Source organism: Lampetra planeri, chromosome 15 (genome assembly GCF_965212315.1).
Source record: "Lampetra planeri chromosome 15, kcLamPlan1.2.h2, whole genome shotgun sequence".
NCBI classification, from domain to species: domain Eukaryota; kingdom Metazoa; phylum Chordata; class Hyperoartia; order Petromyzontiformes; family Petromyzontidae; genus Lampetra; species Lampetra planeri.
In genome coordinates, this window is record NC_136121.1 from 10,845,098 (window position 1) to 10,869,401 (window position 24,304).

General features: G+C 49.6%; 1 protein-coding gene across 4 annotated transcripts in view; it reads left to right on the forward strand.

Annotated features, from left to right (window-relative positions):
• LOC144722722 (uncharacterized) overlaps positions 1-24,304 on the forward strand; it is a 79,158-nt gene that overhangs the window by 34,878 nt on the left and 19,976 nt on the right. For 2 of the 4 annotated variants that reach the window (XM_078601071.1, XM_078601072.1), the window contains exons 4-8: positions 42-380; positions 2,139-2,204; positions 11,727-11,858; positions 18,940-19,068; positions 21,770-22,035. In XM_078601071.1, the coding sequence (XP_078457197.1) occupies positions 42-380; positions 2,139-2,204; positions 11,727-11,858; positions 18,940-19,068; positions 21,770-22,035 (932 nt within the window). The remainder of the gene's footprint in view (positions 1-41; positions 381-2,138; positions 2,205-11,726; positions 11,859-18,939; positions 19,069-21,769; positions 22,036-24,304) is intronic. The other 2 variants (XM_078601074.1, XM_078601073.1) reach the window with 2 other exon arrangements.

The window sequence follows — 24,304 nt, forward strand, 5'->3', positions numbered from 1 at the left end:
CCCCCCCCCCCCCCCCACACCGTCGGCGTGTGCCTCGGCAGGACCAAGCAGGACCCCGGCGCAGCCCGGCACGGCCGCGAGCGCCGGCAGACCTCCTCGGGCGAGAGCCGGCTCCTCGCTCCCGGCGCCGGCAAAATCGACGTCCGCTCGGTGCCTGCCGACCGCCGCGGCGCCGCCGCCGTGGGGCGCTTCCCAGCCGTCGTCCGCGACGGCTCCGGCTCGAGCACCCGGCCCGCAGCAGTCCGGCCCCTCGCGGCCGCTCCGCTCGTCGGCCGCGGGGTCGCGACCTCCGCCCGCGACTTCCGCCGCCGCTCGTCCTCGCAGCGCCAGCAGCTCGTCCGTCGGCAGCAACCAGAGCTCGGCCAGCAGGGTCTCCAACGGTACGTTCGGCCGCCGTCGCCGCGCGTCGTGTGCTCGCGATGAGCCACTGCTGCTGCCTGCGGAGGTGTTCACGGTGGTGCTCTTGGGCTCTCGGGATGTGTTTTTTCTCCTCTCTAGATGGTTGGAGTGTGTCGGCGAATGCGAGCCTCTTGACAGCCCCTTGCTAGTTTTTCACGGGACTAACGTCTGTGGTTTGCGTTGTGTTTTGAACAAATGCATTTGTTGAACCAGTTTTATTCCTTGTCTTTGGTTTGTGTAAAGATTAACCCTTGCGTGTCTAATGGTTAGTTTAGCTTAATTTATTGATGTTTTTTTAAAAGAATTTGTGAGAAATGTGCGATGATAAATTAACTGCAATGCCAGGCAACCTCCTGGCTGCATGTTTAAGGGCATTGTGTTCTTTTGTATTTTTAGCTTGCCTCATTGAAATGTGTCTTAAATCCCTCCGTGATCCCCTCAGCATTTGGAGCCAATTTTGAGAAGCACGCTAACCTGCCCTTTTTCCCCTCTTGCATAGCTGCCTTTCTGCAGAAAGTTTTCCCTGGCCAAGCAATTTCCTGAGACTTGAATGTCCAAATAAAATCCAAAGGGGCCTGTTTTGAAGCCACAGGGTGTAGACAGATGTATTGACATTCTTCTTTAGTTGTGGTTAAAGATTCCTGAGTTAGTAACCGCTTTGCAGTTTGACTTGTTGGACTTTGGATGCCATGAAAAGCAAACAAATCGAGCACGTGATTCACTCACTGTTGTACGAAAGCACGTGCTCTACATTGCAACACTATTGCTCAAAGTTGCTCTACAATTTCCCACCCCCCCCCCAACCCCTCTCATTTGATTGTCAGTTGTACGTAGGAAGATGTAAAGCAGCAATGTTCCATTCAATGCTTGTAATAAACACGAGGTTTCAGTTTGCGTTTTTACCGACTGACCTTCAAACAAAATGTTATAATAATCGTAGCAATGAATTTCCCTTGTAAATCTCACCCGAGTCTCAATATTCTTTCAAGAGGGTCCTGCATTGGGATGTTTGGCCAGGTTCTATTGATTTTCAAGGCAAAGTAATGTATTTGTTCAAATGAGCATGAAGCAGTGCTCATTATCTGCTTCATACTTTTGAGCCAGTGGTGATGGAAATGTTACACGCCTCACTCCTCTTGCGAGTCTATCCATTGGACAACCACTGTTGACTTCCTCACAAAGTGGTGACCCGTTTTGTCGACCCCGGAGGGATGATGAGCCGAGTGAAACCCAAACCAGGAGTTGAACTTGCAACCCTTCAGATTACGAGCCGCTCACTCTACCGCTGAGCCACTTGCCCGCATTTGATACGTAATTTTTTAAATTCACTATTAATGAGCGTTTGGCGTCGCGTGGTAGGACATCGGAGTACTGTACCCGGAGAACATTCGGCACGCGTACGAGGGGGTAACAACGCAGCACCGCTCCAATCCCCCACGGCTGTCTGGAAAAAGCTGATTGTCACTGGCCATGAGCAGGCTGCACTCTACTCGGCTTCCAATATCCGATGAGAAGAGTGCTTGTTTCGGACGATTCGGTCGCAGTCATCGGACCATTTTTTTGATAGAAAAAAACACGCGAAACAATATTGAGCGTGTGTTTTACGAACGGCGCTGTTATCTTTTCCCGGCGCTCATTTGCAACGCACTAACACCTGCGAACCCCCCCTCCCCTTGCCTGCTGTGTTGCTGTGCACCGCTAACGCCTGTGCTGTCTATTCTCTGCATGTGCTTGCGAAGCGTCTGTCCAACCTGCCAGGCGAGTCTGGGACATCCGGGCACGCATAACCTTGCCGCAGTTTGTCGGTGAGATTCTACTAACCCCTCGCTGTCCCAACACCTACCCCTTACTCGCTTCCTCTCACGTGCATTTCGATTCCCCCCCACCGTAGAGCCTCCACAGACTGTTGGGGTAAGTGCACCTATTAAGGTCGGCGTGGTACAAGAAAGTTGCAGTGTGGCCAGCACCACGCCTCATTGAGTTTGTCTTCCCAGTGCTGATCGTTACACATTGCACCGGGCACTCACACAAGGCTGTGTCGAGCTATGGATGACCCAGGGCTGGTTCAGATATCACCGCCGATGTTAACAATGGCTGGGAATCGAATCCAGATCAACCGCGTTGTGCGGTGCTTGAATCAGTGCACTGTTGCTGCCGGCACTGAAGTCACTGATATCACGAAATAAAAATAATATATTATTTACTGATATCACTGCTCTTACGGCACAGAGATGCATTAAGCATATTCCCACGAGGTCCTATTTACTGGTAAATTATGTTCAAGGTAAGTGAATTACTTTTGAGTTTTGGGCCAGATTCAAATCTTGATTAGACGGCGGAAACATCGCCCTTGCGATTCACTCCACTTTAGGAGATGGAGACGTTGGTACGTTTTTTTTGCCAACGATTGATGGAACATTCATCAGCTTGGGAATAGGGCCCAGTGTCCTCTTTGTAAGTGGTTCTTTGCAGAGCACGGTAATCTTACTGCTGTGCAAACGTACCTCTTCGTGAATAAGAATAAGAATTGTACAGCTCGTTATTAATGCCCTGCTGGATGAAGGCCTCTCCACATCTGTTGTTATTGAGGGTTGTTTGACCATACCTTGCAATGTTTGTTGGTGCGGGTTGGTGAAGGGGTGGCTTAGTGGGGGGAGAGGGGGGAGGGGGGAGTGGAAGGGGGCCCTAATCGGTTTCACTCACCACCGATGTGTTATTAGCCATGGCCGGTAATCGAAATCAGTTCTACCGGTTCATAGGGCATTGCACTATGAACCTTGTAGGTCATTTTGGTGATTTAGATTTTGGGCACGAGGTGCCCTTGCCACGTAGCAACCCAAGGGGCTCGCTCGGCAGTGATCGTGGTTTTCAATCCTTGGGTCAGGACTGAGGGAAAGAGGAAAACGCGGCGGCCGCCAACTTTCTGCGCTTGGAACGAGAAAGTCTTCCGGGGGATTTGCAACTCACTCGGCCGATGATTGTGGGGGGAGAGGGGCGGCGGTGTGGTGTGGGGGGAAATGTTCCGCCGCATAATTTGGCCAAGGCTCTTCTGCAGTTGGGGCATGTTCATAAGGCAGGCGGCCAACGGTGCCTGCCGATGCCCTCTGCTGGCCGCCGCCGCGGTACAATGGGCGTTGTTTTGTGGCACAAAACGGATAGGGGGATCGTAATGGCACAATCGTGGCATTGTTTGGCCCCGGCAGATTTGTGACACTGGAGCTTCTTGTCACTGGGGTCTGGAGATGCCCCGCTGTTGTGTGTTCCCCGAAATGAGTTCAGATGGGACAGCACTTGTGCTGCCAGAGTCACGCAAGCATGTCTCGTTTTATCCAGCGTAATCTCAACATTAGAACGTTTATACTCTTGCTCTGCTTTGCTTCGTGGTGTCTCTGGGATTGACACTGCCTCGGTAATCCTCGGAGCGCGAGTCTTGATGTGCACGCAACGAAAATGCCGATTTTAACGCAGCAGAGACTTCCGCTGGCGTTGTAAAATATCGCACGTTTTGCACAGCAAAGCCCTCTGTAGGCCGCACACCTGGACATAGTGTCCTTGTTAAATCTTAGCATTAACCAGAGCTAATAATTATCCTTTCATTTATTTGAAAGTGCGTATCCTAAATGGGGGTTGCTGCCAAAGGCCAGCACGCTGAACTGGCAGTCCAGAGGTCACCAGTTAATATTCCATCTCCTGGAGTGGCAATTAAATCCCCCTGCCTCTGTCCACCGAGCAATATAAGTGTGGGTACGTCTGCTGTCGATCGACAGGTCGTGTGCGGTGCGAGAAAGTGTGGGTACACATCCGGCCAGCAAGGAAGAATGGCACAAGTACTTTCTTAGAGGGGGGGTGGGAGGGTGGTCTACAGAGCTCCTTCTACTGCAGGACCTTTCGCCAGCACTTCCGTGAGCAAATCGATTGAATACGAATTGTTATCTACCTTGCCTGTTATACAGGAGGCCGTGGGTTCGATCCCCACTCTGACGCCTGTATATTTGGAGTTTGCGTGTCTCTCTCCCCGTGGTCACGTGGATTTTTCTCCAGGTCCTCCGGTTTTTTCCCCTCCTCATTTTCGAATCAACATGCATTTTTTTACTGCTATAAATGTCCACGTGATAAGCTACTTCGTTGGGCTATCATTTGTGGCCAGGTCGCTTCTGAAAAAGAGCTGTATAACTCAGCTGATCTTACCTGGTAAAATTAAAAATACTTTAGTCTTTTGGTATAGTTTTTCTTGAAGGTGGACAAGTTGCTGTTAATCAGAAAGCCTGAAGGCGAGGAAGCGAGGCTGTTCGTCAGGTAGCTCGCGTGCGACCTTTGACCCTCCGCCGCGTACACCGTCGACAGGGAGGTGAGGCTGAAGGTCTCGAACGGGCACCACGTGCGCCACAAGACACCATCGTGGCTGTGTAACGTTGCCGTGCCGCCCTGCCCTGGGAAAATGTGAGGCTATTTTTACAGCGTTGGCTTGGCACGGGTCGCACGCACGGCCAGACATTGTCACGTGTTCTGGCATTCATCTGGCTCGCGGGTCTTCGGATGGGGGCGGGGCGGGGTGGGGGGGCGCTGGCACTTGTATTTGTACATCTGATGTAATTGCGTAAATTGTATTTGCCGTGCCTTTATTTTTACATTGGTTCATGGTCATTATTTGAGGCACTGAGCTCACTTAGGCCAGCCGTGTCAATCAACATTAATCAGCTAAGTGTACATGTTCTGCCCTCTGTCAATCCACAGCTGGATGATGGTCTTCCCACATCTGCGTCGCTTTCCCACGCCATGCGGATAATCGGTGTTTATATGACCATACTGCACCACGTCGGTCAGTGTGGTTTGGTTGAGGCAGGGACCATTGTATAGGACAACGGTGGATTCTGCCCACTGTGTAGCTGCGCAGCTTATTACAGCACATTTTTGTGCAATGGTCGCAAATCCTAGTACCACGCAGGCCACAATGCCTTTTATCTTGCAACATCTCGGTGGAATTGGGCGCATTCCAGGTGATTCGGTCATGAGCAATCAGCCCAGATGCGCACCAAACTTATCTACTCATCACAATCATCTTTCGGCAGCGCGTCTTTGCGGCGAGCAGCGCTTACGCCTTAGCATTTGTGACGCCGCGGCCTTTGCGGTGACGGCAGGGCACCTCGCTGTTTTGGGTAGGACAGTCAGTGCGCGGTTGCGTTGGAGGAACACGGAGTCACTCGGAATTGCAAAGCATGCGTTTGTGCAAACGTTTGCGGCTACCCGCCATGAGTTCACTGTTTAACACGAACAGGCCTCGGGGAGCATGTCAGCATAACAAGTGTGCGCTCCCTCTGTGCATCGGCCAGGCATTGGCCCAGCGAGTGTGTCGATGCTGGTCTCTGGCGAACGTTGTTGTCATCGCTAACGCTGGCTCGCTATGATTGCGCAAGATTTAAAATGGGAATCAAAACAACTTACAGTGCTGGCCCACTGGTTTGTTGGCTATTTTAGTTGTAGTTTGTAATAATATGCTACAGCCCTTTGTCAATCCGCTGCTGGATGAATGCCTCCCTTATTCCATTTCAGTTATGGGAGTAGCTTGACCATACTTGACTGCGCTGCAAAGTGTGGATTGGTGAATGGGCGGGGAAGCCCAGGACTGGTGTGGGTATCACTCGCCACTAACGTTTGCCATGGTCAGGAATTTAACTCAAGTTGCAGGGCTCATAGTGCAGTGCGCTAACCGCTGTACCACCACTCCCCCCCCCGCCACCCCATTTTCATTGTATATATATAACATAAATGATCAGTTTACCTCTCCTGTTACGACGACAATAATTTGTAACTTTGATAGCATGCCAGCCTTTCAGCAAGATCATAAGTTCATGGCCAGCAAGGCTAGATGGGGAAGTGCCACTGTCGGGACAGTGATTTACAAACGCGTCTGACGGACAAACGCAGAGATTCGAATGCGCGCACTGTGCCGTCTCCGTTTACAGCGTTCGGGCGTTCCGCATGCTGCTAAAATATTTCACGGAAGCATTGTCCAGCAAATGCGCGCGCAGTATTTATGTAACCTCTGGGTTCTTATTTTGGGGCATCCAGCTGTCTCGGTAGGCTCCCCCCCTTCCCACCCGATCGCTCGCCCCTGTTGCGCGTCGCATGTCACGCGCACACCTTTTATAGTACAGCGTGGAAAATCGAAGTGACAACGTATGCACGCCGCTTTCAATTGGACGGCCGGGTTGGCGCGGGCGGCATGCGGCACGTGAATTGTTAGCGGGAAGCGGGGTCGCGTTGCTGCTGCTGCTGCTGTGGTTGCCTGCCTTTCGCGTGCGGCGGCTTTTTTTCAGAGCGCTCCAGCGCATGTGGCTTCTCTCTCCTCTTTTTATGCCTAATCGTTCTCGGCAGCGGGAGGTCAAACGCAAGAATTTCAGCTCGGAATATTGAACGCGTTTTTGCCCTTCGGTGTGACTCCGTAAAGTAAAGTAAAAAAAGCAAGCAAGCAAGCAAAGCGAGAAGAACGTGAGCGCAGCTTTGGAAACCTTCGCGCGGAAAAAATCGCCGACCCGCTGACTCGCAGCAAAGGCTGGAAGTTTTTCTGCAGGCCGGCTGACTTCGGATCGGCCTTTTTTTCCGATGGACGTGCGCGGCACGTTAGGGAACGGAGCCGCTGAGATTCGAAGATCGGTCCCGCATTCTGGACCGCGATCCGGGACGCCGATATCGAACGTGCCGCCGAGGAGCGTCCGCTGCACACGCACAGACGGCAGCGGGCAGGCTGCCTCGTCAGCCGCGCTCGCCGCGCGTGGGATAGGATAATCGTTTTTTGTTGTTATTATTATAGTGTCGGCCCGTGCCCTGTGTTTCCCCCTTCTTCTCTCGACTTAGCCATGACCGTGCTGTCACTGTGCTGCGGGGGACTCTGGTACTCACACGACCTTTCCCTCCTCTTTGTTGCCGTGGTCGGTGCGCCCGCACTCTCGCTCCTCACCTCGCTCGTCAGCTTTTGCATCCGTCGAGCCCCCTACCCCTTCCCGTCCTGTAAGTGTCTTCCACCTTCTTCACCGTAACCTCGCCGTGAGATTTAACACCATTGAACTGTGCTTTTCAACGCGTCGTGTTAACCGTTTCTCGTTTTTTTTAATGCGTTTGGAGGCTTCGTTTTTTGTTTTGTTTTACGCGTTGCACGGATGACGATTAACGCTCGCGGCGCATTTCACTCTGGACGACGAGGATAACCACTTAAAAGGTCGTGGCTGCGCATTAAGGCGGCGTCAGCCGGCAGAGTAAAGTGCGCGGCGCGTAGCTGCAGTGATTTGCGGGCACGTGTGTGCGCGCACGCATTAACGTAAGTCAACAAGCACGGCTTGGCGATGTGTCCTGTTGTAACGTTGTTGCCGCAGTAACAAGCCCGAGCTGGCGAAGAATGTCGGTAATTCCTGAGGAATTGCCGTTACAGTGTGGTAAAGTGTGGCCGTGCCTAGAAAGCTGTTGGGCCGGGATGCCGCGAGGTTGATCCCTAGCACCTGGTGCTTGCCGTCCGACACGGCGGAGGTGGCCCTCTCATCTGCGGCCCTTTTTGGAGAGCCCCGTTGACCAATTTTGGGAATATTTTCTCGATGCGATCTCGGTGCACAGGATGGAGAAACCTGAACGAGTTGAGCAGCTCCCCGAGGTTGACTTAGACTAAAATGAGTACAGTATATGAACATCAGTTGTGGGGGGTGGGGTGTGGAAGGTGGCCAGGTGTAGTGCTGGCCACACTACTCCTTCATGTGCCGGTGCTGGCCTTAATAGGTGCTTGCTAACAGTGCCACTTTCCCCGATGGTCCATAAAGGCCACACAGTGAGAACCACGCAGTGCATGATGCATGCATGTTGAACTTCTTTCGCACTGTTCGTAGCCAACCGTGCTAACGATGGCGTGAAAGTGAGGGCAGTCGTCGACGCTTTCTTCGTCCCGCCACCGTGTGGGGAGGGCGTTTTGTCTTGCGGCAAGCACGGGAAAAAAAACGCTCACAGGAAGGATTTGGTGAAAATAAAATGCCCCATTGTGCACAAAAATAAGCACAAGCTTTGTAGCTTCATCTGACCTCTCGTGTGGTTAATTCTGTAAGAGGGTGGGATTGGAGGGGGAGAGGAGTGTTTCTTGAATCCTCACTATTGGCCGGAGCCTTCAGTCTGCCTTGTTTAAGCTGAGCACTCGAGTGGCGTAGTGGAGGTCCGTGCCGTAGCCAGCCGCAAGCTCAGCGCGACTTTGTTTGAGAGCTTTCACAGAATAGACATCGGATACCTAGCCAAAGCTTGTTTGCCCTGGCATAGAAATATGCACTGACTATTGTCTTCTACAGCACGGTACCTTTGCAAGATTATTAAATCACCCCACCTCTGTCCACCCACCAGTAGTATTGAGTTGACCACAGTCTTGTTGATTGGCAGGTCGCGGTGTGTAGGGACTCCTGTCGATTCAAAGACATCTGCCCAGTGTGGAAGCATCGGCCAAATACAGAATCAGAACCAGAATATGTATTTATACTGGAGGAATCCGATGAGCGATAAAACTTTTTTTCACAGATGCCCAATCGGGGTCGGTTCGGAGTGAAAAGTCTAGGAAAGGTAAACAAATCACTTAAACATCTACGAATAAAACTCAACTATTTTTTTTAAATCTTACCGGGTAAAGCTCACTGAGCTATGCAGCTCTTCTTCAGAAGCGACCTGGCCACAAATGATAGCTCAACGAAGTGGCTTTCCACGTGGAAATGTATCGCAGCAAAATAATCTAAACGCATGTTGATTCTAAAATGTGGAGGGGAAAACGCGCCCACGGGGAGAGAGACATGTAAACCCGCTAAGGGGGGGAGGCTTTGTAGAGCCGACTTATTATCGTCGGCGTTGGCGTGATCCAGCAATTGCAGGGTTGCACCTTTACCATTTTACAACGCCTTTATAGCATCGCCTGCCGTTGTTTAAGCGACGTTGACAACGTGTGCCACTCATGTGTATACTTTATAAATTTCGCATTTCTCTATTAGTTTGTTCTCTTTGGGCAAGGAAACAAACCCTGGCTAAAGATGTACTTTTAGCAGTTGATGGCGAAACGTAGCAAAGCATTTCCTCGGGATGATTGTGCGTTTCCCAGCAAACGCGCGTGGCAAGCAATGAATTCACTTAACACCTAAAATCACTTGAGGGGATAGTTGGCTGTGTGTATGGTGACGAGCCACTCCATCTGGAAAACAGGGGAGGGGAAATTAAATTTTAATCTCCTTTGACACATTGCTTGGGCAGACTGGGACATGTGGAAATTATATAATAAATTAAATAAAAATCCAATTCCTTTCTGCTGCATTAATAAATTGGCATCGTCGCTGACAGTACTGCGTCTTTGCTTGTTGAGAATCGGGACTGTCACGGGGCGTCGATTCGTGACACATGTGGAACCACGTGTGTATGTCTTTGTTGGGAGAGAATCGATTTTTTTTGTATTTGCATACATATTTAATCGGTTGACGTAATCCCTGCAGCTGCTAGAGGTGCTACAATGCACCGTACAGTAAGAGTATCAATTCTGATATCAATTTGCGACTCCCATTCGACTCTCGATCAACCGAATCACGTTAAATCCATTAATTTCGGCACATCCAAGCATCACGTTTCAAGACGTTGAAAGGCTTTCTGCTTCATGTAACAACTTCACGTTTAAGCGCGTCACTTAATCTCTAAGCGGTTCTGTTAGAATGCCACGAATGCGCATCGGAGTTACGTGTTTAAAATAGCATACGGTGCGAAAGAAGTTCAACGTGCAAGTGTGTACAATGTTGAATTTCTTTCGCGCCGTACGTAGCCAACTGTGCTAAATCGGAGTTAAGACTAAGAAAACGTTGACCCTTTCTCGCTAACACCGCGCTCCGGAACACCCATGGCCACTCGGCGCGGCACTCGGCTGGCAATATCACGCGCCCCAGGTATAAACAGCGCGACGGACTGCGGCTCGCTGCAAAGTACACGTGCCTTTTACTGTATATATTTATTTTCGGCGTGTGGAGTCACGGCTAAGGAATGGCAGCACGTGTAATGCACTGGGCATTCCGGGCAGCTCTTGCAGCCTCCACAGGGGAAGTCTGCCCTAGCACTTTGTTTGCACTCTGTTATAATGGAGGTCATTATCGTCAATGTGATGAATGAACTGTGACCCGGGCCACCCTGAGTTCGGTTCCTGTTCCTGGCCATTAGTCCGTGAGCTCAGATGAGGTGGCATCGCTTTAGTGGCTTCCAATTCGAATTTCTCTGCATGGCCGATAAAAGTGAACTTGTGTGATAATTAAAAATGAGTGGGCTCTTAACTTATTCACTCTTTGTGAGCTGTATAAATAAATCGCTACCGCTAAAGTGTTGCGACCTTAGGTGCGAACTGATTTCTGCAATGGCTCATGGATTTCATGGCTAATATCAGATCGGCGGGAGGAGTGATATTGGAAACAGTCCTTGGCTTGCATTCCACTTTACTAATCTGCACTAACCAGCATGGTGAAGTATGGTCAAGCAACTGCCTAGACCGGCACAACATGGGGAGGCCTATATCCAACAGTGGCTTAATAAAGAGCTGTACATATTGTATGTAGGTCCAACGAATGCTTTTTAAAAATATTATTTGCACATCATAATAATTTGCTCACTTGTTATGTATGAATTTATGTTGTTCCACGCGGGGCTGTGAGTTTCATGTAATTGTTTTTGCCCGAATGTAGAGGGATTGAGCTTACCTGCAGCTTTCATCGGGCCCAGGACAAAACTCAGAACCAATTTTTTTAATCACCCCAAATCCTGCCAATGAATCAAATAATTGGGGAGGTAGGGTGTGATGTTACATTCCTAATACCCAGTATATCATCAGCCATGTTCAACCACTGCTGGATGATCAGCTGAAGGTTATCCCAAGGCATGATCTCTCATGCTCTTGCGATCCAGCAATCTCAACTCCAAATATACGGGGTGATCCATTTACAAATCTTCCCACCAACCTCAGTTCCACCTATTACATCCCATAATATTCCTCCCCTTCGAGTTACGGAGCTCTCACTTTCACAATATCCAACCACCTCCTGAGGATACATTCACACGGTCTTCATTAGACCCCGGTGGGGGCCATCCAGGAATGAATCGTGATGCACGCGCGTTGTGCTTTATTGTCGCGTTTGGCTCGTCGCGGCGGGCAGGCGAATTTTATTTCGTGGCTCACGGGTCCCTCTGCGTCGGGGACGTCCCCTTGGTGCCGGTCGCTCTCAAGAGTCTCACCCGGCGCTCCGTCTCCCCCTCTCCTCCCCCCCCCCCCGCCGTCCCCGCCGCCCGCGGTGCAGGGTCGGCGTCTCTGCGCAGCGTGACGTCGCGGCAATCCGCAAGCCCCGGCAGGACTCCAGCACGGACGCCCACCGGCACCGGCACCGGCACCGAGCCTCGCCCAGCGCTGCCCACGCAGCCCCGTGCCAACGGTAACTTCCGCTCCGTTCCGTTCCGCCCCCCCCCCCCAACCTCCCGTTACTTATTTCCTTGATTATTTTTAAGACGTAGACGCAGAGCGGCAACTACAGGTGGTCAAGCCAGACAGCCACGTGAGGAGCAGCAGAGTGTGTATCGCTGTGATGTCTCCTTCATATTCGCGGATGGGCCTTTGCATCGTTATGTCTTGTATGGTCAGTTGTGCCTGTACGTTGTATGGTGCGTTCTGTTCAGCGATACGAAATAAGAAGATTATTTTTAGACTTTAAATTTAGATTTAAAGCTTTCGTGACTGCAGGGATTCTCACGACGTTTCGGCCACAATGCAAGCAGCCGTCCTCAGGTGAAGACCAGGTCTGTTGGGGAGACAGACGCTGTCAGACGCTGTCTCCCGACAGACCTGGTCTTCACCTGAGGACGGCTGCTTGCGTTGTGGCTGAAACGTCGTGAGAATTATTTGATTATGTTTTATTTTTATTATTTTTTTATTTCCCTTCTGCGTGACTTTACCGAAAGAACCAAGAAGATATTTTTAGACTATTCCAACAACAATAGGCAACAGGAGAGCACAGAATGAAAGTTGGTGAAATGTTAAATAGGCAAAGAACACCGAAATGTATTTATAAGGGCTGGTGTAGATCCGTGTTGTTGTCACGGCGAGTGGAAGCTTGTGTTCTTCTTAGAAATTCGAATGTTCCAAGGTCACAACAATGCGGGGCAGGAAATGTAACAATTCAGGGTGGGTTCCTGACGTGCTGTTAGTGAAAACAAAGATCTGGGCTCCTGTCCAAACGGTCGTAAAATCACAATTTGACGTATTTAACCAATGCAGCAATAAGCTCACATCTTCCAAAAGAACGATGTTCATGAATGCATTACTTTGATAACAAAAAAAAATCCTACCGATAATCTTGATTTATTTTGTTCCTGCTATTGTTTGTATATAGATACCGCAGGCCAAGTTTTGTGTGTACGGTTAACTTTTAATTATATCTGCTATATCACCAGCAGTTATATCTGCTATATAAGCAGTTATATTTATGTTTTATATAACAGCTTAACTCGAGCTATTAATGCTTTGGCATTTGCATCGTCCTTGTACTGTTTGACTTGGCATCCTTTGGTCTATAGCACTGGCGAGACAAAGCCATCTTCTGGTGTAGGCAAATCAGTTTCAAGGACAATGCATACATTGCCAAAGCATATTTTGTTGGCATGTTTTACCACAAAGTACGTGTGGTCAATGCAGACTTGATGTCTCATAGTTGGTGTCTATTTGGTGCTTCGACATCTTAGCACGTGCATTTACGCCAGAAAGGGTAAAGCCTCTTTTTAATCACAAAACAAATATATAATCTTAATGTCACCGTTCTTGTCAAAAAGCAGCCACCGATCTCGTCATCTCCCCTGGAGCATTGAGATTGGCCATGGGATGGGCGAACACATTTAAATAAAGTTTATTATTTTTTGGAGATGTACTTTTTTTGAGGTTGTCTGGGAACACGAGAGAGACAGTCGCCCTTGAAAAAAATGCGTATAAACCCACAAACGCTCCGTTGTCTGGAAGGTAGGGATTTGTTGAGATATTTAAGTGAATTATGAAGCTCATTGTGTAGACACCTGTGCGAGGGTGCGGTGAAGATACACCACAAAATAGCAAAAGTGGGTTTGTCGAGTGTGTCAAAGATGCCATGCCTGGTTACTTCATAAAATAGAACCTTGTGGGACGGTGGGTTAATATATTGTTCGTACATTGGCGGGGGGAGCAACAGCCGCCTAGTAATTCCAGTGATGACCAGTCGCCCTTTTAAAAAATTGCGCTTCATCTAGTCTCAAACGGCACTTCATATGCACTTTACAACTGAAATGTGCAAGTAAGTATTCATCTTCTTGGTTCTTTCGGTAAAGTCACGTAGAAGGGAAATAATAAAATAATAAAAATAAAACATAAAATAATTCTTTCGACGTTTCGGCCACAACTGGAAGACGCTGTTTTCCCGACAGACCTGTTCTTCACCTGAGGACGGCTGCTTGCGTTGTGGCCGAAACGTCGTGAGAATTATTTTATTATGTTTTATTTTTATTATTTTATTATTTACCTTCTACGTGACTTTACCGAAAGAACCAAGAAGATGAATCCCTGCAGTCACGAAAGCTTTAAATCGAAATTTTATTATGTTTTATTTTTATTATTTTATTATTTCCCTTCTACGTGACTTTACCGAAAGAACCAAGAAGATGAATCCCTGCAGTCACGAAAGCTTTAAATCGAAATTTTATTATGTTTTATTTTTATTATTTTATTATTTCCCTTCTACGTAACTTTACCGAAAGAACCAAGAAGATGAATCCCTGCAGTCACGAAAGCTTTAAATCGAAATTTTATAATGTTTTATTTTTATTATTTTATTATTTCCCTTCTACATGACTTTACCGAAAGAACCAAGAAGATGAATCCCTGCAGTCACGAAAGCTTTAAATCGAAATTTTATTATGTTTTATTTTTATTATTTTATTATTTCCCTTCTACGTGACTTTACCGAAAGAACCAAAAAGATGAATCCCTGCAGTCACGAAAGAAGCTTTACATCGAAATTCAAGTAAGTATTGTTTCGGGTTTTTCTTGATATTTTTTATTTGTGGTGGCGCCAGGCCTCATCGGCCACCCGTGTCGAACCACCACTGTTGTGGGTTATCAAGGTTTTTCAGGGGATTTGTGCATTCTTCTCATCAGCAGATACCAGTGGTTTCTTGTTGTTGTTGCTGCTCGGGTCTCGGAAACATAAGCCTCAATACCGTGCCCACGGGCATCATTCGCTTGCCTCTTGGCAGTTCAGGTTTTATCAGTAACCCTTGGATGCTTTCATCGTGAGAACAGGCGGGGTGGCCGCAGGCAGGAAAAACAGACAGTTTCCTGTATTTGTTTGAGCAGTGCCCAAAAAGAATGGGAATTTGTGGCCAGGAATACGGCTACAAAATCCCAAAATGTGGCGCTGCTTGGGCCGGTCATCTGTCGCGGGCAGTATCTGCTGCGTTCATGGAATCGTTCAGCCGGTATTTTGTGTGCACGTTTTTTTTTTGCGCGTGTTTTAAACGGGGTTGGTAGCCGCAAGGCTTTGTCGGGAACCTCTGCGCGAGTGGCCAGGCCGTGTTGTTCGAAAGTGCAGGGCTTGCTGGCCCAAAACACGATTTGCGGTTCAGTGGTTGTGGATTAACAGGGGAAAAGGAGCAATAGCCGCCGCGTCTTGAAGGATCGTTTTCATTAAAAGTCTGTTGCATTAACTAGTTAAAACTTGGTTATGAAAGTGCGGTACACGGTAGGAAGTAATGTAGCAATGCTGCTGAATATTCACAATACAGTCCAATTTATAAACGTATCCTTCCCTTATATTGAAAACATCCTTTAAGAGTGCAGCTGCATTGTAGTGGTTTTTGATTGTCTTCACTTGATTTTCACGTGCAATTCTTTTCTCTCTCTCCCAAAGTGCCTTTTGCACACGTGAAAGCTAAATTTAGCGTGTAGAAAGCGCGGTCTGACTGATTGTGCCTTCTAAACAGAAGCTCGGAAGGACGGTCGGGTTGACGTGAAGTGTATTCACGTGACCGCCCTCCCCCCGCGTACGTCAAAGGCTGACTTTTTTTTGGAAGGTCCCCTCCTGGAATAGCGGCCGTTCAAAGCAAGCGCTGCCAAACACAGCAAATTTCTCATGGAACATTTTCCTGATCGCTCGTAGACTGGAGGTGGCACGTGACTGGTTGCCCGTAGCCATTGCGAGAGATATACTGGGTGCGGTGTGCCGGGCGCGGAAATATGCCGACAGACATTTCTTTTGTACCAACAGCACGGGTGTCAGAAATGTTATCTTGCATCGGCGTGGCTGCACTCGTGCCCACTGACCAGCGTGGTGAAGTATGGTCAAACAACCTGACACGGCACGGGGGAGGCATTCGGCAGTGAATCAGAATCTTTATTTATCCTGGAGAAATCCGATGAGCTATGAAGCTCTTTTCCACAGATGTCCAGTCGGGATGGGTCAGATGAGCATGGTTAGCCACGTACGGTGCGAAAGAAGTTCACTATACTTACATAAATACATAAAGTTAAAACAAATTATACAAAAAGCTATCAGAGTGCAAAGCATAGGAAAGTAAGCCACTAAAAATAAATACATGTTGGCTTGCATATGGCTGCAATTGATTAATTTAGGTTATTTTATCAGCACGCTTACATCCTGGCAAGAAGTACTCCGCATACCGATGGTTGTCCGTTGGCCAATTCATTCGCGCCTCGTAGAGGACGGGCAGACTTGGGTCTTGCCTGCCACAAGCGAGAGCCGTTGACGGCATCGCCACGAATACAATGCCCCCCTCGCCGGCTACCCACGGTGGTTGTGTCCAGCACCTCCTTGTGCCTTGGCTATGGTCGGCCGGCACGTTGCGACACGCGCGTCCAGCACCGCACGCGTGTTACGTCTTGACCCACGTGTCGCCGTGGACGGCGCAAGCAATGCCTCCCCGCCCCTCCCGTGGAATGCACACCTGCACCCGTGTTGGCGTTCACACCCGCGGCCAAGGGATTGGCGCAGATAAGGCTGCCGATGCCAACGAACGTGTTGATTGCTTTGTTACTGGAATAAGCTGTCCTTGCACGTTGAACGATCACCCTCTCGCACTACCTCGCTCTCCTCCCCGCTCGTACGAACGCCGCCTTCTCAGTCACCCAGCTCGCCGCGGTCACCCCGTCACCACTCCGCCTCGTCTCATTTCCATCTTCGTTTATTCCACACATCGCCACCACCACCACCTCGTTTTACACACGCATATATCCTATCCGCTCATCTCGTTTCATCTCGCCAACCATCCTGTGCCAAAGTTAGCTCACTGTACAGCGCCTTTGGTTAAGGCGCAACATAAATGTATGATAAGATAAGGTTACCCGCAGCATGGATTTATTGATGCATCCGTATCTAATTCGTGTGGCCGCCCGGATGTGTTAGCATCAGAATATAGATTTATGCTGAGCTATCAAGCTTTTTTTTCATGGATGTCCCGTATTAACCGAACAATACACACGCTGTTTACTGGACGGTGCACGTGAAGGATGCTGTTATCCAAAGACAGAGTAGGCCATGCGCCGTGGTGTGATGTCATCGCGGTGAAAATTTGCCATATTTTCAGATGACTCTCGGATTACATACTTTAGTATTACAATCACACGGTTAACATCGCCCCCTACTGGCCGACTACACCGTCTATGAAACACATTGCCCTTCGTGATAGCCTTGTTGGCCTATGTATGAATGGAGCGAATTACAAATGTACTATTTCTACATTTAGATACACGAGAGCCGTGGGCGAACGAGTGAGTTGGTCACGTAAATTGTACTTCATTAATGGGCTCAAAACCTGAAATCTGGTGAAAATATTGAAGAGTTTATGCTTATAGGCATACACATTTAGGGGGAAACAGTTTAAATGTTCAGGTTTGGGCTCGCAATAGTTACAGTCTGGACGCTTATTGGTGTCACTTGTATGGCAGGGTCAGCCTGCCATCCATCAACAATTAATGAAATAATGTTCTTCTCATGGAGTGTGTTTTATAATTTTTTTATGAAGCTTAATAAGCCCTCGGGATCACTTGTATTATGAATAATTTCGTATATTTGTAGATATGTTGAAATGTCCACATTCATTTTCTGCTGAATGTGTTTATGAGTGGTTGTGCAGAGACGTAGTCAAGCTGAGGTCTCCCTACTCATCAGCCTCTTTACGAGCAAAGGATTTACGTTAAGAATGAAGGCGGTCCCATCATTGACTTACATTCTGGAGGTTAATTCACGCTCCAGCACAACCGATGAGTTGGAATCAGTATGTTAAAGTCATTTAGTATACTCACAATAAATATCAACATTGCATTCTTTCTCTCCCACTCTACCTGTTTAATTTCGGGTAGAGCAGTTGCACAGTGGTTAGCCCACTGTGGTATGAACGACAATGGGTAAAAAATTACATTAATAAAAGTAAAATAAAAATCACGACGTTTCGGAGGCAATACAAGCTTCCGTCTTCAGGTGAAACCGTCACAGCACGATTGCTGTATCAAGTAAAACCTAAGAGTATGAATCCTTGCAGTCACGAAAGCTTCAAATCTAGAATGAACCACAATACCTTACTCATCTCGGCAAAGAGCGTAAACCGGTCATTCTCGCAGCAGCTTTTGGTTAACCATTGAACAAAGATAGTCATTGTATTGCGCGCTTTCAGATGCGCTCCTGTGGCCGTCTGGAACACTCTTCCTTCCAATAGGAAGCCACTGGGAGCTGTGCACTTTTAATTCTCGATTGAAAACTCTTTTCTTTGTAACTGCTTTGTGTCATTAGTTTGTTGTGCTCCAATTAGCACGGTTGGCTACGTACGTTGCGAAAGAAGTTCAACAGTCATACGCACAATCTGGTTACCCGAGTTCAATTCCCAGCCATGGCTGACATCGAAGTGAAATCTGAACCGGTGCTGCCTCTCACCCCCCTGACCAGCGTGGTGAAATATGTTCCAATAACCACCATCGCCGAGGCGGCGTGGCTTATTCCTTCATCCAACGCGGGTGAGTCTTTGAGTCGGCGCCGCAAAACTGCGGTGGCGGCCACGTCGCGAACGTCGCGTGCGAGCTTTCCGCTCCCCTCCTCGTTGCGCGCGGGAAACCCGGCCACGCGCACAGAGCGCTGCGCTAGCACACGTGCGCTCATTCCTGGTGTGTGCTGCGTGTGTTGGCGCGTGCACAGCCACCGTGGGGAGCGGCGGTGCGGCGGCTGGCACTACGCTGCGCTACGAACCCAGCGACCCGAGCTCGATTTCCGTTCACGGTCAACACCGGTGACGATTTTCTGAACCGGTCTTGGGCCTCCCTTTGGTCGACTCAGCCTCAAATGAGTACCTGGTGCGGTGTGTAAACATCGCCACTGGGGAGACAAAGGGCGTGGTGTTGGCCACCCACCCCCTCGCGTGTCGTGCCGGCCTTCACAGGTGCTCGCTCAGTCTGTCCAGGCTACATGGGGGATCTTCGTCTTTATTTTGCAGCCACCGCTACCGCCGCCAGAGACGACGCGGGCAACGGCGATGTCAAGCGGCTCGCGGTCCCCACGCCACGCGGGAGAGGGTCATCAGCCTCCCACCATGCCACCCCAGGGAGGCAGCGTCGTGTGGCAGGTACGGCTCTCGCGAAGTCGATCATCTCGCGCCGCTTGGGGGACGAGCACGGCGTGCCGCCCATGCGGCCCCCCATGACGACGGAAAGGGTTGCTGCCCTGCGTTTGTTTGCTCGCGCTGCTGCTGCGGCTGCTGCTGTTGCTGGCGAAAGGGGCCCCGCACTAAGAGGAAGCTCGAGAAGAGAGGGTATTTGGGTGACTCTTCCACGCCGGCGAGACGTCTTTGGCAGAGGCGGGAGTAGCCACGCTTTCTCCCACCGCGCGCGGCCTGCCGTGCTACACCGTGGCGTACCTCCCGTGGTTTTGACAGAGGCGTTGGGGAGAATTTAATTTAAAAAAAACATAACTTGCCCTGGTTGTTTCAACTGCCACGCTGGTTACGTCGAAACCGGCGAGCTCTGGATTGCAAGTTCAGTGTCCTAACCCTTACACCAACAGCAGCATTCCAGACTCGCCCCAGTAGGGGGCAACCGAGTGTTAGAAATGTTGAGGACACGCTTTTGCGGTGAAGGATGGGGGCCGCACGCTATCACTGGCGGCGTGTTTTCACAGTGGTGGAAAATGGTTTCTCGCTAATCACTTTCCCACTGCGGGACAAGCATTGGTTCCGGATGCGAGGCAAGATTCGGGCCCCTTCGTTGTTTGCGTTTCTGTTATCTGCACGACACGCCACTCCGATCTGTTCTTTGGCCGCACCGTGCGTCGCTCGGCGTGCGTTTCGCTCCACGTGCTGGGAGCTTTTTCGGTTCCAAGGAGTTCACGGAGATGCAACCACCACCGCGAGCTGAGCGAAAGCGTCACGATAATAAGCCGGCACAACGCGCGGCACAACCAGAGGAAAAAAACTTACGCAGCAGCAGCTCTTAATTCGTGTTGCTATTTTTATTTTCAATACTTTTTTTTTTCCCCGCTGCCCTTCATTTTGCAAGCGCGCTTACAAATGTTACATTATTCGCTAAGGACCACGCGGGCAGCCGCACACTTCGCTCACGAGTTAATTAAAATTGCGCGTGATATTTTCTTTATTCCAGCCGTGATAATTTGATATTCGGCGTCGACCGAATATGATCCGTTAGATTTGGTGGTTCGTGGAAAAGCTCTCGCAGTCGTTGAGAATTGTGCTGCTCTCATTGTTAAGAGTGAAATAACAGATGTAGCTCTGTTCTCAAGCACTGCGGCTTCCAGCACCATGGACACAACCACGATGCATCAAGCTGACTGATTAACGAATGACACAGGAATGCCGGTGGTCGAGTGGCTTTCGTGTCAGAGCACTGAGTCGGAGTGCTGCTGCTGCTGCTGCTGTGAACCTGTGTTCAAATCCAGGCAGCCACCCATGGTTAAACTGGCGTCTCAAGTGAACCGGTCACCGACCGCTATTTAAACAAGCCCATCTTTTGGATGGTGTAGGCCAATCGGTATCAAGGACAATGCACACATTCATAATTGGTTTTTTACCCTTCTATCTGGCAACAAAACTGACACCTGTTTTACAAGGAACCATGTTGCCAGATAGAAGGGTAAAAAACCAATTATCATATTTTTTACTGGCAAATTAGGTTCCAATGGTGTAAATGCTTACCCCGAGCTCTCATACTCTGATGGTGCATTGTCTTTGATCTGTGCGCCTTTTGGCGTCATCTGGTCCAACCCATGTGAGACTAGGCTCTAAGGAAAGCTGTCTCGGGTGTGGACCAATCAACTTCAAGGACAGTGCATACATTATCAGAGTTATGTTTTTTGTTTGCATTATGGCTGCAGGTGTTATGGTCTATGCAAAAATGACTCTTTGTTAAAAAGTTTTGTTGCCAGATAGAAGGGTAAAAAAACTATTATCATATTTTTTACTGGCAAATGAGGTTCCAGTGGTGTAAATGCACACATTATCAAGGGACATTTTGTTTGCATGTTGTACCCCAAGGACGTGTGGCAAATGCAGACATGATGCCTTGTAGTAGCAGCTGTGTCGATTTGGCGTTTGAACATCTTAACGCCCCCCCCCCCCCCCCCGGTGTTATTTCCAGAAAGGGTGAAGCCCATCTTGTCGGGTTTTGTTTTCCCGTAGTTCGGCACGCCTTTGGCAAAGAGGGAGATGACAAACATTTTCACTTTGATTGCCGTTTGCAAAGAGCTCCACCCCGAGCGTGCGGTAAGAGGAAAAGGAATGAATCTCAGAAGCAGTGGTATATGATGTCATCTCCCCGGGGGGGGGGGGGGGGGGTGCGGGGGGGGGGTTCTAATTTGGGGTGCGATGCAGAGCATGAGCGTTCCAAATGGACAATTCGTTTTAACGTATTCCAGGTTATTTTTCTTCACTTGGTAAGAACTCAAGGGACAGGGATAGTCACAATTTACAAGAGTGTGTCACCAACATTACAAATAAAAAGCATAATAACTCAGCAGAATGAGGCGAATCGAAGTAAATGCAAAAATAACCGGATAGAATTTAGAAATCATATACAGTGCACTAACTTAACCAAAATATTACAGAGAATACCTTTCCAGTATAACGAATTAACAAGTTACTTTTAAAAGCCAGCTAGAGTAAAAGCAAGTCGTAGAAGCCATCGACGTAGTTTTACGGCGATTCGACAGACAGGAATGACTATAATAAATCGGGGGTAAGCAAAGAAGCCTAACCGTGTTTGACTTAACTCTACGGTGCCCCCCCCCCTCCCTCCGTCCCTGTGCGGAATTGTCAGAGATTGGCAAAGAGCGCGGCGGGGTGGCACGCGGCGGCTTGCGGGCCGCGAGGCCCCCGGCAGCGGCCGAGACAGACGCCGGCCCCCCTCCGGCTCCGGACCCAGCGACGGAGCTGGCGCTGGCGGAGAGCGAGCGGCGGGCCCTGGCGCTGGCGGAGCGGTGCACGCTGCAGGCGCGCCAGCTGCAGCGCCAGCTGGATGGGAGCGCCGGCAACCTGCGCGCCCTGGACGCGCTGGCCGTGGTGCTGCAGTACACTCACGCCAAGGTGATCGCGCGTGCGCGCGGCGGTGAGGGGCGGCGGCGACGCGTTAGGCGGTCGGAGCGAAATCGACGACGACGCTTTGTGGGGAGAAAACGACAACATTCCGGTCGTTGTCAGATTACGAGATACTCCAGAAAGTAAGACGCACACCCCCCAAAACATGTGCCCAGGTGTCATTAAAGTCATACAATATGGTCGCACAGACATGCACACCTACCGGGTTAAAAGTTGCATCCCCCAACTTTTGCTTTAAAATACAGGGAAGAAAGTGTGTTTTATAAGCCAGAAAATTTGCATTTTATAGGTTAGATTGAGTGTTATCCCTTCATGTCCGTGGGGTTTCTCCGGGCGCTCTGGTTTATTCCCACGTGAATTGAACACCCAAGAAGAACTTTCCCTAACCTCCCGAAAAGAGCGCGCTCCCGTCACCACGGTCCTGAAGACTCGGCGAGGCTTTCGCCGTCGCAGCCTTTCCAATCAGCCACCACCTCGCGTGCGCGGGACGCGCAACGGTGCAGCGGGACCCGCTCGCTCCGAGTGAGCGCAGCGCGCAACGAGAGAGCCGCAAGGCTGCGCAATGCTTCTTTACGATTAGCGCGGTTGGCTGCGTACGGTGCGAAAGAAGTTAAACGTACGCACGTAAGCACGTACTTCCTGTGGGCCCGACACGCCGGTGTTTTCGGCCGGCACGGCTCGTCAAGTCAGCCGCTGCCGCATGAAACCCGAGCGCCATCCGTGACCTTGAGACGCGCGACGCGTTGAGGGCGCAGTTTCAGCCGCGTCGGTCCCGAGTCACCGACTTGGAAAATATTCACACACCCGGCACACCACGTCCGGCACACCACGTCTCGCTCGCTCACTGCGGCGGCTGTTAGTTGCGCGTCGCCTTGTCCAGCCTACCAACAACCCGGTGAATATGAACTGTGAACTCAAGCTCTGGTTATGTTCCTGAATGAAGCACAGTGGGCTGGCACGACTCATTCGAAAAGCAAAATTATTTAAAAACATCGATTCTTACACACACGCGAATTGATTCAGGCATCGCAAGTATATTCGTCGACATTAGTCGACGTATTTTTATACTGCTATTAAATATTTCTACCATTTTCTATTAAAAACGTGTGTACATGTTAATAGTCTAATTGATCAACTATAACATTTGGTCTATATTTACGGCATCGGTCGTGTGAAGGGGGGCGGTATGACATAGCTGGATCGTGAGAGATGGCGACTGCTTTGGGAGGCCTTCATCCAGCAGTGGATTGTTGATAGAAGCTTAGTCTCGGCGTCTTTTACCTCGACCTTGCTTAGCAGCAAGCTGCGTTTCCTGCGTCGTTCGCAGGGAGCGACGGGGGGGGGGGGGAAGCGATCGCTGCGAGTGTCGCCGCTGTTGATTTGTTGCGTGTTTTGAGTTGCCGTGGAGACGGCCACTTCCAGTCAGGTACCGCTCGTCCGTCGAGCGAATCCTGCGAGGCCCAGAGGAGTTCCCGTCACTCGTCGCCTCTTCCGCCACAACTGGCCGCTGCAACCACCACCCCCCAAACACCGCACCCAATCGTCGCCGCATCTGTCATCGAGATTTTTTTTTTTACGGAAAATTTTCCGAAGCTAATTTGGTGACGGAGTAGAACCGGTGGTGCGACGCTTGTGCCGTGAACCTGGCGAGCCGAGTGCGATTCGCGGCATCCGCAACCCCTCCTGGGTCAGTCGCTCAGTTGTTGATGCTGCCTGCGTCAGGATAAAATAACAAAACAAATCTTAACACGTTCGTCAATAAAAAGGGGCAATTGCCCGAATCGAATTATATGTTGTTTCCTTCACACGTACGTATGTTGAACTTCTTTCGCGCCGTACGTAGCCAACCGTGCTAATCGGAGGTGGGCAGCGTTATTGAGGAATGTGTTGAGTTTGTGTTAATAATTCAAATGCCGCACTTCACATCAACAAAGACATCTCGGAGCGCTTGAGCATAAAAAATGACAATGTACACGAATAGCCAACGCGTCGAATATCTCCATATATATAAAAGGGAAATTTGTGATTATGTGTCTGTTCAAAATGTTTAACGTACTTCCTGACATGCAACAAACTTGAAATTTGGCATGTGGGTACTTTCCAGACTGTGCACCATGCAAAAATAAAAAATAAATACACTTTTGTTTTTTTGGGAGGGGGGAACTCAATTTTTTGGGAGGGGGGAGCTCAATATATATTTTGCACGGCAATTGAGATGTGACGTCAAATCTGTCACGTGACCCACGCATGTGGAAGC